Source organism: Panthera leo, chromosome C1 (genome assembly GCF_018350215.1).
Source record: "Panthera leo isolate Ple1 chromosome C1, P.leo_Ple1_pat1.1, whole genome shotgun sequence".
NCBI lineage: Eukaryota > Metazoa > Chordata > Mammalia > Carnivora > Felidae > Panthera > Panthera leo.
Window position 1 is genome coordinate 111,415,960 of NC_056686.1, and position 13,895 is coordinate 111,429,854.

The following is a 13,895-nucleotide window of genomic DNA, read 5'->3' on the forward strand; positions in this document are numbered from 1 at the left end:
TCATTCATTCATTCAGTGTTTTTAGGAGTCTACTCTTCCCCATGGAGAACAGGACAGCTGAGCCCCTACTGTTCAGGGGCTGGTGTTCAGATGAGGCTAATGGAACAAGGAGGGTCCACCAGGCACCATGTAAGGAAACCCATTGCTGAGGCCACAGCTGGTGTTGAGGTCACAGTGGTCTGCACACCCTCTCTGGGCTACCTTCCCCCTACTGCACCCCCTCTGATTCACTCACAGCTCGGGAGGGAGCAGCTTGCCAGAGCTATTGGAGAGGTCCTCGACCAGGCCCTACAGACCTGGGCAGACTCTGCCATCTTGGCCTCAGGTACTATTTTCAACAGCAAATGGGCAAACCTGGACAGAGTCTGAGGAGCGTGGAGGGAGCTGGGCAGGGGGAGTGAGCCAGCATTCATTTACAACACACTCAAGCACTCAGTAAGTGGCAGTGATTAACATACACCAGGTGCTACGGGAGGAATTTTATCTAGGCTAATACATTTAATCCTCAGAACAAACGCCTGAGATAGAAATTATTATTATCCCCATTTAGTGGCTCAAGACTGGCTATAGAATTTGTGGGGCCCAGTGCGAATTGAAAACAGGGGCCCCTTTACAAAAGCGAAGAATTTCAAGGGAGTGACTGCAGAGCATTGAGAGTGTGGGGCCCTCTGAGGGTGGGGGTCCTGTGCGACTGTCTAGGACAAAGCCAGCACTGTCCTGGAGGAAGAACTTGGACGCAGGGAGCCCAGCGACACGTTCAAGGCCACAGGCAGGTCAGAACGGGTTCAGATTCAAACCTCTGACCTCTTCAGTCTGACCTCTTCATCACCAGCAAATTGGTACAAAGTGAATTTAGTCAAACGGTTTTCAAAAGTGCAGAAGGGGGACCTGAACGCGAAGCCTCCGCTGGCTGAAGGTGGCGTGCAAGGTCCTGGAGTCTGGTGAGCCTCTCAGGAGCAAGTACCATGTCATAGCCAGTGGGCCATGCTGCCTGGTGAATGCAGAAATCACAGACTGGGGCCCAACACAAAAGGCAGGCAGGCATGACTGCATTATCTGGGTTTGATTTAGCAAACCGTAATGTCCTTCACTCTAAGACTCTGGTGAGAATATATGTGCCCACGGCTAAAACGCAAAGCTTCTCCATTCCAGGAGAAAATTTTTCCAAGGGGAAGAAATGGCAGGGCTCGGCCTGGGGTCAGCTGGGCGGCTGTATGCTTGTACCCCTCTTAAAAACATGCTTTGTGTGCAGGTAAAGGGGACACGGGCTCTGCAAGTGACGTGCGGGTCAGCTTCCAACATCCCTGCCACGTCTGGTTCTGAGGCTTGTTCTGTCTCTTCAATTTGTATTATTTGCCTTTTAGTGGGTCTTGTAATTTTGTTGACAGTCGGGCATGACCTATTGGGTAGAAGGAACCGCAGTGACAGTGTGGTGGGGTGGGGCAGAGGAAGTGGCCCACGGTTCTGTGAGTAGGAGCCTGTGCCTCTGGACCGTGAACTTCACAAGTGTTTCTCATTCTTTTTTCACCCTCCAGGTGGGACAGGATGGGTGGGGTGGGCTGGTGTTGGTTATGTCCCTTCCTCCAGGTCAGATAGGTTCTAATGATACCTCTGGGGGGTTAGCTGACCTTTGAACAACGTAGGGGGTGAGAGGTGCTGACCCCGCACACAGGTGAAAATCCATATGTAACTTTGGACTCCCCCCAAAACTTAACTGTTCACCAGAGGCCTTACCAATAACCTCAACAGTCCATTGACACAGATTTTGTTATGTTATATGGCTTATGTAGTGTTTCCTCACAACAAAGAAAGTTAGAGGAAGGAAAAGGTTATTAAGAGAATCATAAGTAGGAGAAAATGCATTTACAGCGTGTACTGTATTTATCGAAAAAAATCCACGTAACAGTGGCCCCACGCAGTTCAAAGCCCTGGTGTTCAAGAGTTAGCCGTAGCTTCTGCTGAGGGAGGCCTTGTTAACAACAGGTGCTCTGGTCGATATCAAAATGTGAACCTTTCCCTTCCCCGGCTAAGAAGCTTGAGGGAAGTTTCCTCTCTTTCCTGTGGGAACCAGGTCGCGCTCTCAGAGGTAATTGTGGGGGCTCCCTCTGACCGGGTCCCCCTGGAGTTTCTACTTCTCAGAGTGGTCCACACTGAGCCTCCAGCAACCGGTCAGTGTCAGAGTTACCAACAAGAGGGGTAAAGATGCCTGGCGGGGAGGAAGGGCTCAGACTGCTGTGCCGGGCCGCTGGGCCACTGTGGCTGGGGCCACAGGGGCTGTGTGTGCAGTGGTGACAACCTTGCAGGCTCTCTGAGGGAGTCATGCAAAGAGCCTGCCACGCCCGCCTGACCTGTGATGGAATCCAGTGTCCTGGGCTCAGCGCCTGCTGGCACGAGAGGAAAACCGCTCTTGTCAGCATCTGCCATTGGCTACACTTTTGCACGCTATTTGTTCTGGAAGAATGTGCAAGAGTGAAAATGCGTACTAACTAAAGGCAGGAGCCAGCACTGCCTCGGAAGTTCAGATGACAGAGAGATGTGGAGAAAACCCTAGGCAAGGTGTTGGGGTGTCGGGGGAGAACAGGAGGTGAGAATCAGTGCAGGAGTGCGAAAGAGCCAGGCGGTGAGTGCCAGGGCCCAGCAGTCCTGTTCTTAGAGTTTGTTTCGTTTTGACTTTCTGTCCATTTTAACTTATTAGTCACTGACCTCCATGTATATGCCAAGTGCTGGACTAGGAGCTATTGAGTGAATGATTTTTTTTTTTTAATGTTTATTCATTTTTGAGAGAGACAGAACATGAGTGGGGGAGGGGCAGAGAGAGAGGGAGACAGAGAATCAGAAGCAGGCTCCAGCCTCAGAGCCGTCAGCATAGAGCCCGACGCGGGGCTTGAACTCACAGAAGGTGAGATCATGACCTGAGCCAAAGTCTGTCACATAACTGATTGAGCCACCCAGGAGCCCCTATGATTTTTAAAAGGCAATTTCAGCGTGTGGAATGGATGCAGACCTGGGAGCATTCACCTCTCTGGACCAGGCCTCAAGGAGGGAGTGGGTAAGGTCATGGAGCCCCTTAGGAGGTCAGAATTTCCAGGAAACAGACAGATCCAGGAATCTGGGGGGTGGCTACAGTGTCCCCAGGGCCACGGTGGGTGGTCTTCTAGTGTTCAGGGAAGGCCCAGGGAGGTTGGGGGTCATAAACTTGGCTTTATGGGATGAACAGGAGTGAGGCAGGCAGGCTGTGTGTGTGTATGTGGGTGTGAATGTGCGTGTGCACGGGCATGGGTACATGTGTGGTGGGGATACCCAGAGAGCCCTGGAAATGAAGCTAGAGAGGCAGGGCAGTCTGGGCATCAGGAGAGTCCAGAGGAAAAGGCTCCAGGGGACAGCCTCAGCAGGCTGTGGAAGGCAGGGTGAAGGGCAGCAGCTGGCCTGGTGTGGGTCGGGCCCAACCACAGAACAGGGAACTACAGTAGGCAGTGGTAGACTGAGGTCATAGACTGTGGTTAGAACACAGGCTCGGCCGAGGAACTGTGCCTGGTTGGCAGGTTCTCAGCGCCCGTGCCACACGCAGTTCCTCTGTGTGCAAAGCTACAGTGGTGACTTCCCAGGCACAGCCCCCACAGTGCCCTGCCTGCACACACCCCTCAGGCTGGACCCTGCTGGCTCTCGGGTCTGAAAGCCTGTGTCCATAGCCTGGCTGTGCCCTCCTCAGTGCCTGGGGGGCCTGGGGTACATCGTCCCCCAAGCCTGCAGTGTTTCATCTGCAAAACAGGTAAGAAAATGCCCATGAGACCAGGCTATGGAAAGGTGACCCACGCAAGGCCCTACCACAAGGCTCAGCACGTGGGTACTGATATCCTTGTTATGTTATCAGAAGCCAAAACAGCAACTGTCTGTAAAGGAGACTTTGGAGATTACCAGCACTCGCAGGTCAGGTCTACTGTGATAAATTCTGTTCACAACAGCAGCCACAGTCACCACCATTCTTGGGCATGATGCCAAACCCTTATTCTCTCATTCATCACGTGACCCCTGCGAAGCCACTGTTATTATTCCCACTCACAGATGAGAAAACTGAGGTTCTGCTATAGTGTGTACCTCCTCAAAGCCCACAGGTATTGGAGGTGGGATCAAATCCAGTATGGAGATATGAAAACATGCAGAACCTCACTTAGAATTACAGAGGCACGTTCAAAAATGGCAACCTGTTTCACTTACTAGATTGGCTAAGAGGTAAACCACACAGGGTGAATGGGGGGCGGGGAATAATGACTTTCATGGGCTACTGGTGAGTATTAGAAATTCATGTGACTTTTTAGAGGGCATTTTTTTTTTAGTATCTTCAACATTTTGAATGTTCACACTCTTTGTCCCAGAAATCAAATTTGTGTGTGAGGGCATTTGCCCGAAATTTATACAAACACATGTATTTATACCTATTGGTGTAAATACATAAAGCCTGCTTACAAGGGTTGTCATGGCTGCACTGTGTCTGTTTTTTTTTTTTTTTTAATCAAATAAAGATTGTCCATAACCTAAATGCCCATTGGTGTAGGAACTGGTTAAATAAAATAACCAATTTATTTATATATTCATACAACGCCCTGAGAAGAATGAGTTAGTCTGTATTTGACGATGAAGTATAATCTTCAACATATATTCTTATGAGAAAAAAGCAAGATGAAGGAGAATATATAAAGTGAGTTTTATTTTGTAAAACAGAAAGTAGCTGTGTATACACATAACACTTTAGAAGGATTCTCACAAATTGATAAATTGCTCTGGAGGTGGGATGGTATCTTTCTCTTTCCTATTATTTACTCTTGATTTATTGTTCAAATTTGTTCTTAGTTTGAGCTTGCTGGGCTCACTGTGGCCACACAGTCTCTGGAAGGTGTTTTGGTTGGGGCTGCAGAAGGCCATTTGATATATGAATATCTGCCATGCAAAGAGGGAAACTGATCTGGGGTGCCAACCTCCCTGCACTGCCTCTTCCTCCTCGTTATCGATGGGCTCACGTGTTTCCATTGCAAACACAGAATGCCTCTTACCCCACACCCCTCTGTTGCCCAAACACCCAGGAATAATTGCCCAACCCCAGACACCCTTGGAAAGGTCCAGCTGCTGATTGTGCCAATGCCTTGTGACTCCTCCTGCCATGGATATATCTGGAGCCGTTGGGCAACGTCTGAGATGGAATTTCACTTGGCACTTAACGCAACCCTTTCCGCTTCTGCCGGAGGCAGTGAATTCTGAATAAAGTCTACAAACCTGACCATCTCCTCACTGAGCAATCACCCCTTCCATCCAAGGGCAAGGCAATGGATTTCTGCACATGACTCCTACGCAGTAACTGTGGCACTCTGGCTTACGGGAGTTGGCTGAGGCCAGAGGGCAGGGGACAGGCCTGGCAGAGCCCAAGCGGTCCTCTCCTAACCTCTGGTTCTGAGAAGCAGTGATGTAAACTGACACAGGATATAGACACATCCTGCCTGAGTTAGCAGCAAGAGAGAGGGCCCCACAGTTCTCTCACGGCAAAGAGCCTGCCATAAATGGAGTCCTAAGGGTAATCTAGAATGGCATGCAAGTGATGGCTGCATCCTTCTGAGCTCCAGAAGGGAAGTGTTTGCAGCCATTGGTCATGGTCTGAAACTTGAAGCCTAGAGAACTGCTTAAGGGAGGGGGCGGGGCAGGGCTCCTGGGGAGGGAGCCAGCCTCTCCAGAAGGGGGAGTGGCAGCCTGCCTGCACTTCCTCAGTGGCTTTGCCCTTCACCCCTGGCCCCAACACACACACACACACACACACACACACACACACACACTAGTGTCTGACTCTCACACTCACGGACACACGTAAACAGGAGCCAACATGAGCTCCCAGATCCAGTCTCCTGTAAAATGAAAAATGAAGATGACTGACATTTATGGGGCCCTTAGCGGTCCATCTCCATGCTGGGACCTTTACACAGAGCTTCCTTCCCAGGACCCAAAGAAGAATATCCTATGTTCCCATTTCACGGATGATGAGGACGGTGCTGGAGCTAAGACAGAGGCTGGCTTGCCTCAGGCCCCTGGCTAATCAGTGGCACGCCTGATGCCAATGTAGGCGGAGGGGCCCTCCCCCCAGGACTCCTGTCCCCACTCACCCCCAAACAAGCATGCCAGTGGCCACACACACACAGGCACATAGTGCACAACCACAGACCTAGCCACAGTACACTATGCTCCAGTTCCGCTGGTGAGGCCACAGAACCACCTGGATGTTAAAGACTTGTAAAGGAGCGGGTGTCCCCAGTACCCCTATTATCACATTAATTATTTAACAGGATGACACCACTGACTCAGAATGTCTCTCCTCTGACAGTTTCTAATGAGCAGACCTGGGCAGAGTTGGGGATAAGAGGAATAAACATTCACTTTTTTAAGAAGAAAATTTTAAGTTTTTGTTGTTGTTGATATTGTTACTGCAAAAGCCCATTGGCAGAGGAGGGGTGGGGGAGGCCAGGCCAGGTCCCCCAACACCCTTACAGAGAAGCTCGGGGTATCCGATTTCTCTTTCCCGTCAGCAGGAAAGCATGTGCCTTCTTAACAAGAAAAAGGAATTACAACGCCCTGGGGGTCAAGGCCAGAGATGCCCCCGCCGCGTGCACGTCCCTCCCGCCGCCCCAGAGAGGAGTCAGGGCACCGGCTGAGTTTCCTGAAGTTTACTCGGAATCTGCCCCCACGTCCCGGGGCGGCCGAGCCACATGGCGGGCGTTGTCCCCTCCCTCCGCGCAGGGGTTCCTTACTTCCCGGCCTGGGGCAAGTTCCCGCGGCGGATACGCGCGGCCACCGCACACAGGCACGAACGGAGCGGCAGGACCCGGGGGCTTGGGGCGCAACCCCGCGGGGCGTCGGCGGGCACTCACCTTGGTCGGGCGGCGACGTGCTGTTGAGACTGCTCATCGCCAGCGGGTGCGGGGCGCCGGTCGGGCCAGGGGCACTGAGAAGCCGAGCGGTGGCGAGGGGCGCGCGGGCCTGCTTCTGACCCTCAGCAGCCGGGAGGAAGCGGCACCTGTGTCACGGTCTCCGGCGGCCCGAGGGGAGGGGCTCCGGCCCCAGATAGGCAGACTGCATTTATTTTTTTTCTGCAGACTTGGCTGGTGGGGTTTCCACCCTTTTTTTTTTTTTTTTTTTTTTTTTTTTTAAACACACACACACCCGCCCACGTCTGAACTCTTCTCTGTTCCAACTTTCCTGCGCAAGAATCACATTTTCTGTGTTTCTGTTTCCATCTGCAGCTATCAGACTCAGAGGTTGTGGTGGAGAATTCCCCTGGGTGAGGACTGAAAAACTCCCAGATGTGACAGGATGGCCTGCAGGGCACTGTTAGGGCCAGTGACCAAATAGGGACAGACCTGTGTTTGAATCTTGGCAGGCTGCTTGGCCACTCGATGGCTGTGTGGCCACTCAGGGCTGAGGGGCACCGTTGGCCTGGGAAGTCCCTGCCTGGCTGGCTCTCCTCAAGGGCGCTGTCCCCATCCGTGGGCTGATGTTTGGAAAAGATTCTTAGAAAAAGGGATTGCTTGGACAAAGGTCGTATGATTTATTTGGATCACTTTTGTCTGAGGCTTCCAGACATAGTTGAGTTTGTAAAGAATTCACTTTACTTGGACAGTTAAAAACTTTGAGATGGATTTTGACACTCTGGTTAGTTAAATGGAGTCTGCCTACCTCACAGAGAAGGAATGCTATGTTATATGCAAAATTTGATCTCTCCCCTCTCCCCACCAGGGAGAAGGGCAAGGGAGTTTGAGACCATGTCAGGCTGGTTTTAAATCTCAGATCCAAGACACATCCTGTCCTCATGTCTGATGGTCCTTCCTGTGGGGCTTTTCATGTTGTTTACTTGATGGTCCTCCAATGCACCAGCTGTGACACCTTCTCCCCTTCTCCCAGGTAAGGATGCTCTGCTGCAGTCCCGGGGCACCATTTCAGATGTCTGCACGATGTATATGCCCTTGGGAGTACCAACCAGGTTGAACACAATGTAAGGCTGCCCCCTGGAGGTGTGCAGAGCAGACTCCTTGCCCAGCTCTATGTGGGCTAGACCAACTCCAGGCATTAAGATGAGGACGGCCTGTTTGACACAGTGGGCAAATGTTCATAATTCTCATTAGTTAGATGATGAAGAAACTCACACTGCTTGTAAATCCTTAGTGAGACTCCCATGCTACATATACATGTTGATGTGAAGGGAACTATTCAACGGAATGCTTTGGGCCAGGTGTGGAAACTTTGGAGTCTCCATTTCTTCGCCTAGAAAATGCAGACAGGAGCACTTGCATTTCAAAGTTGCAGAAGCAATGTCTATAAATAACGGTGGGACAGAAAAGGCATTTACTAGAAACTAGCAACAATTTAGCATATAAGTCCTTGTTAGATGATAGAATCCCCTGTATTCAGAGTTCATAATTTAAAGAACTTCAATGATCTGAAATGCAGCTGGGGAGCCCAAAGGAGGCCAAAAGAGCCACTAGGTAACCAAAGAACAAGTCCCCAGGTCATTGCATCTCACTTGTGAGAACACCTGTGGGGAGACTTTTAGATCCTCACTGACAGCCAACTGGCCTTTAGATATAATCATAAGACATTTGCTTATGTCATTTCCCAAAGTAGGACAGGTTAAAAGCACCAAAATGGGGCACCTGGGGGGCTCAGTTGGTTATGCGTCTGACTTTGGCTCAGGTCATGATCTCCCCTTCTGTGAGTGCGAGCCCCGCATCAGGCTCTGTGCTGACAGCTCAGAGCCTGGAGCCTGCTTCGGATTCTGTGTCTCCCACTCTCTCTTCCCCTCCCCCACTCATGCTCCGTCTCTCTCACTCTCAAAAGCGAATAAATGTTAAAAAAAAATTTAAAGCACGAAAATGTAACAAGAATCCTTTACAGAGAGGAAGCCAAAAAACTAAAGAAAGGTAGCTCCACAAACTCTAAGGTCGGATACAAAAACAGAGTAGCATTTATTATACAACGAAAGCTTCTTGGATCCAGCCATAAGTGGAGGATGTGACTGCACCATGGACCGTCAAGGAACCTAGGCTTTGGGACTCCATCTGGGTTTGAGTCCTCATTGCCTTCTATGTGGCTGACCTTCAACATTTTACTCAAATCCTCTGAGCCTCAGTTTTCTCATCTGTGAAACTGGAACAATCTGCAAAGTGAGGTCGCTGTGACTGATGCATTAGATAATAATGTAATAATACAATATCTTACTCAACAAATAAGTTAAAGACATTAAGTGTAAGTTATCGAAGACATTGGTCCTGTCCCCTGATGGACACACTTTATAGTAAGGACTTCAGGCCATTCTGAAAAGAAGATAAATAGTGTTTAATAGTGAGTAGTCATTTAGCTAGCAGAGAAACATTTGATATAGTTTAGAAGGCTTAATCCTAAAAGTGTCTAATTTTAAAGAAATGAGGAGTATTTTGAGAAGGTAAAATCATAACATGAAAAATTAGATTCTATGGTAAGGGTCTGATACTAAGTCACAGAAATGCAGTGTATCTTGATGTGTTGGGTGCTTATTAATGGAGTAGCAAGAACTCAGCTATATCTTATAACAATAAAACAGTTATCTAATTCACATAAGCACCATCGAAGAGAATATTGCCAACGGCCCATTTGAAAGTGAGAAAATTGAGGTTGGCAGCAGTGACAAGAACTTGTTTGACGGAGTGCAGCCAGGATTGGGACTCAGCTCTGGCAGCCTCTGTAATGTGTGCAGGACGTGGTTGGGATACCCTGCTGAGCTCACCACAGACAGAGAGGGTGTGATGGGGCCCCAGAGGGGAACTTTCACTTCCTTCCCAGAACTACATAGGGTGGGAGTTGTGCATGTGAGGGGGATTCCTGCCTGACTTATCCCCACCCAAACACACCCAAATACACGCATACACACGCACACACACACACGCATACACACACGCACACACGCATACACACATGCACACACACACACACATATACCCAAACACACACATACATGCACACACACGTACACCCAAATGCACACACACACATGCACACACATGCATAGTGCTGGTTTCCTCTTGGAGGGGACCTACTGCAGTCCTTGTCTGTGAGCTCTTACAGGTAGAGGCAGGCGGATTTTACTTGGGTCCTTTAAAATTTCTAATTAAAATTTTTGCCCTGTATCAAACTAAAAGATGTTCTTTGTTTAAAAAAAATGTAATGGAGAGGTTAAAAAAAAAACTCTAACAATTGCTCATAATGTCTAGCACATTAAGTGCTAATCTCTTTTACACATTTGTGGGCATTTGCTTTATATTACTGAGATTTTACTGAATGTGTGATTTTAAGTGCTGTGTTTTCACTACCAAACATTATGCCATGACCATTTTCCCATATACAAGTATAAAAGCTCTTTGATTTAATTACTAAGTTGTTTCCTTTTCTTTGCTGGGATAAACCATATGCACATAAATATCTACTTTTCATATATTTCTCCTTAGCTTGTATTCCAGCAAGTGGAATGGCTGGATCAAAGGCTAGGACTATGTTTTAGGGTTTTGATACATTCATGAGTTGTGGCTGTGACAATTTACCTTCTCCCCAGTCAAGCGTTCCTCTCAGAGCCTCTTGACAGAATCAAGCATTAGATTTTAAATCATTGATAATTCTGTGGACAGGAAATATGTAATTATTCGACTTTGCATTTTCTTGATTACTAGTGAGGCTGAATATACTGTCATGCTTATTTACAAAGTGCATGTTCTTTTGGCTGAATGTTTTGTTCATGCTGTTTCTCATTCAGAAAGGTGTTTTATGTTTTTTTTTTTTTTTATTGATTTCCTTGAACTCTTTATACACAAAAGACAACAACGTCTTTTCATGTGTATTGTGAACATTTTCTCCTTGGGCCCTTTTCTGGTTCTTTCTCATTAGCACAGAAACATAGCTTGACTTATCTGATTGGCAAGTTGGCAGCTTTTAAGAAAACCACACTGTGGCTCTGCATATTTTAAGAGGCGTGGAGAGAAGAAGCAGGGGGAGCTGTGAGTAATGAGGAACATGGGCTGGGAGGTGGGAGGGTGGGGTCTAGAGGAACACAGAGACATCAATGGCTGCAGCCTTGGCCAAGAGCCTCTCCCTTTTCCCCTCAGGACACACATCTTTCTGAGAAGAATCCATGAGTGAGGATGTTTGAAGGCTGAGAGAAAGAAGGTCTAAGGCTGTCTGCTACGATTGAGCTGCTAGGCTCTCTTCTGTCTAGACTTTACTAAAGGCTGGCTCTGGCCATGCCAGGCAGAACAGAGGGTGCCCAAGGTCAGTGAGGCTGTGGGACTCATGCGAGACCCAGAGCTGCAGCCTAGGCCCCTAGCTTATAGCAGCACCTCATCCGGGAGCAGATAGGTCGTAAGCATCCAGAATGGTCTGACTCTGTTAACTTCTAACAGTATCTTTAAGAGCGGAAGAGTAGCACAGAAACCCGGCAGGAACACTGGGTGGGCTGGGGTAGTTGGAAGTGACCATAAGCAAAATCTTATGCATTGGTGACAGCTCTGAGAGTCCACCTAGTACAGACTAGGATTGAGACACATGAAGAGGCTTCAGACTGTTAGTGGGGGAAGAAAAGAAGAGGAAGAAAGAAAGGAAGAAAGGAAGAAAAAAAAGGAAGAAAGAAAGGAAGAAAGGAGTCAGTGAAGGAAGGAGGGAGGGAAGGAAGAAGGGAGGGAAGAAAGAAGGAAAGAAGAAAAGAAAGAAGAAAGAAGAAAGAAAGAAAGAAAGAAAGAAAGACCACATAGAGAAATGTCAGGATGGGGTTGGTTTGAATCTCAGGCAGGGAAGAATCAGTGAAAAGGACACAGCCAGCACATAAGTCAGTCTGGGTGGTTCTAACACTTAAGCAAGTGTGATTTTTCCAGAAAAACACATCCCAGCAGACATAGGAATATACAGATAGTAACAATTTCCTGAGGACCTAGAATGTGCCAGGCCTGGTGCTGTGTTGGGCCCTCCCATATGAAGTTACTGATATGTCACAGTATCCTTACAGGGTAGGTGGCATTTTGTTTCTGACTTTTTTTTTCTTCCTTTTCCCTTTTCTTCCTTTTACAGAAAAGGAAACTGAGGACCAGAGAGGAGAGGTAACTACTCATGCTCACACAGCTACTCAGTGACAGCTAGAATTGGAACAAGGACTGTCCAACCCTAAAGCTCTGCTGTGGGGGAAATTCTACCAGTTCAGTCTCCTTGGCACCCCTCCTGTATCCCTGTATCCAGTGTCCCTGGTGGACCCCAGTGCCCCTGGAGGACCCCACTGTCCCTGGAGGATCCAAGTGTCCCTGGTGGATCCCAATGTCCCTGGAGAACCCAAGTGTCCCTGGTGGATCCCAGTGTCCCTAGAGGATCCAAGTGTCCCTGGTGGACCCCAGTGTCCCTGGAGGACCCCACTGTCACTGGAGGATCCAAGTGTCCCTGGAGGATCCAAGTGCCCCTGGTGGACTCCCTGGTGTTACTGCCCAGCTTGATGGCACTCTTCATGCTGGCAACCCTGAGACACAAGGGAAGGAGGCAAGGAGTTGCTAAATGAGTCTCCAACGGTTCCCACCAGCACATAAGGAAATTATTATCTCCCAGGAGGTAGAGAATGAATTACTAACTTTCAGAGAGTCCTGTTTGGGTCACAGCCCTTTCCCTTTGTGAGTAAGTTGTTGATGTGAACCTGAACTAAAAAATTGTACTCTAGCTGCTTCCAGCTGAGGTCTGGGGCCCACTAAGAGAGGAGGCAGTTTCCTCCTTAGAGTCTTTGCTGTGGCTTTTATTCCCTTTGGCCAAGAAGACAGAGGGATTTGGGGTATGTAGCTGTGACTAAGAAGAGGGAACCAGAATGGTAATTACATTTGCCAAACTTTTGCTACGAGCTCTGCATATTTTATCTCTTGTAATACCCCAAACAATCTCATGAGCAAAGAAAGAACAGGGTTTGGAATGTGGCAGAGATGGCTTCTCATTCTTGGCTCACCATGTGCGACTTTGCTCAGTGACTTTGCCTCCAAAATTTCTCACGTGCAAAAGGGGGTTAATGACCCCTACATCCGATGTGCTCTGAAGGGGTTGGTGCAGATTCCCCCCAGAAGCTCACACATTTACCAAGATGTAAATGTATGTACAGTGTTGTAGCACTGTAGAAAAAAAAATTAAAATAAATCATGTGTAATACACAGAGAGACATAGTACGCCATGAACACAACTAGGCATAACCATGTCTTCTGTCCAGGCCACAGGGACGCAGGTGACTGTGTACCTATTTCTCTCATCTTAAGTCCCTTCAAGTGTAAGGCTCGAGACAACAGAATTAGTGTATTTTGTACTCTTTATACAGCACATGACAATTACATTATAGGTATAGTAAAGAAATAAGCTCATAAAGTAAAGGGGCTCTAAGGGGATCCTTCAGAGTGTATGAGATTTCCAGAATTCCAGGAAGATGGGGTATGGAGTATGTCAAGGAAGGAAATAGAGAGATAGAGGTTCCAGCACAGGGGAAGCCCAGGGGAGGCTGCAGGGTGGCCGGTGTGTGTGTGTGTGTGTGTGTGTGTGTGTGTGTGTGTGTGCATGCGCAATGGTGCGTGCGGGCAGGGGGGTTGGGCTCAGCCTGTCAGAGCCGCAGGGGCCGGGGCTCAGAGTGGCAGGTTGGAGCATGGGGTTTGGAAGTGAGAATACAGACAAGGACATTGGTTAAAGGTTTATTCCTTGTGGAAGCAACTCCTCCCTGCTTCCCTACCTTTGGGTACAAAATGTCAGGCCAACCACAAAAGTTTGCCCCTGGGGACAAAAGCGTGTGAATGTCCCTAAGAAAATTAAGAAACTGTGTAAGTGAGTTAAGGCTACTA

General features: G+C 48.5%; 1 protein-coding gene across 1 annotated transcript in view; it reads right to left on the bottom strand.

Moving 5' to 3' along the window:
* Positions 1–7,161, bottom strand: part of GYPC (glycophorin C (Gerbich blood group)) — a 41,985-nt gene extending 34,824 nt beyond the window's left edge. Inside the window, exon 1 of the mRNA XM_042954124.1 lies at positions 6,906–7,161. Coding sequence (XP_042810058.1) covers positions 6,906–6,942 — 37 coding nt within the window. The 5' untranslated portion in view covers positions 6,943–7,161. The remainder of the gene's footprint in view (positions 1–6,905) is intronic.
* Between the last annotated feature and the right edge of the window lie 6,734 nt (positions 7,162–13,895).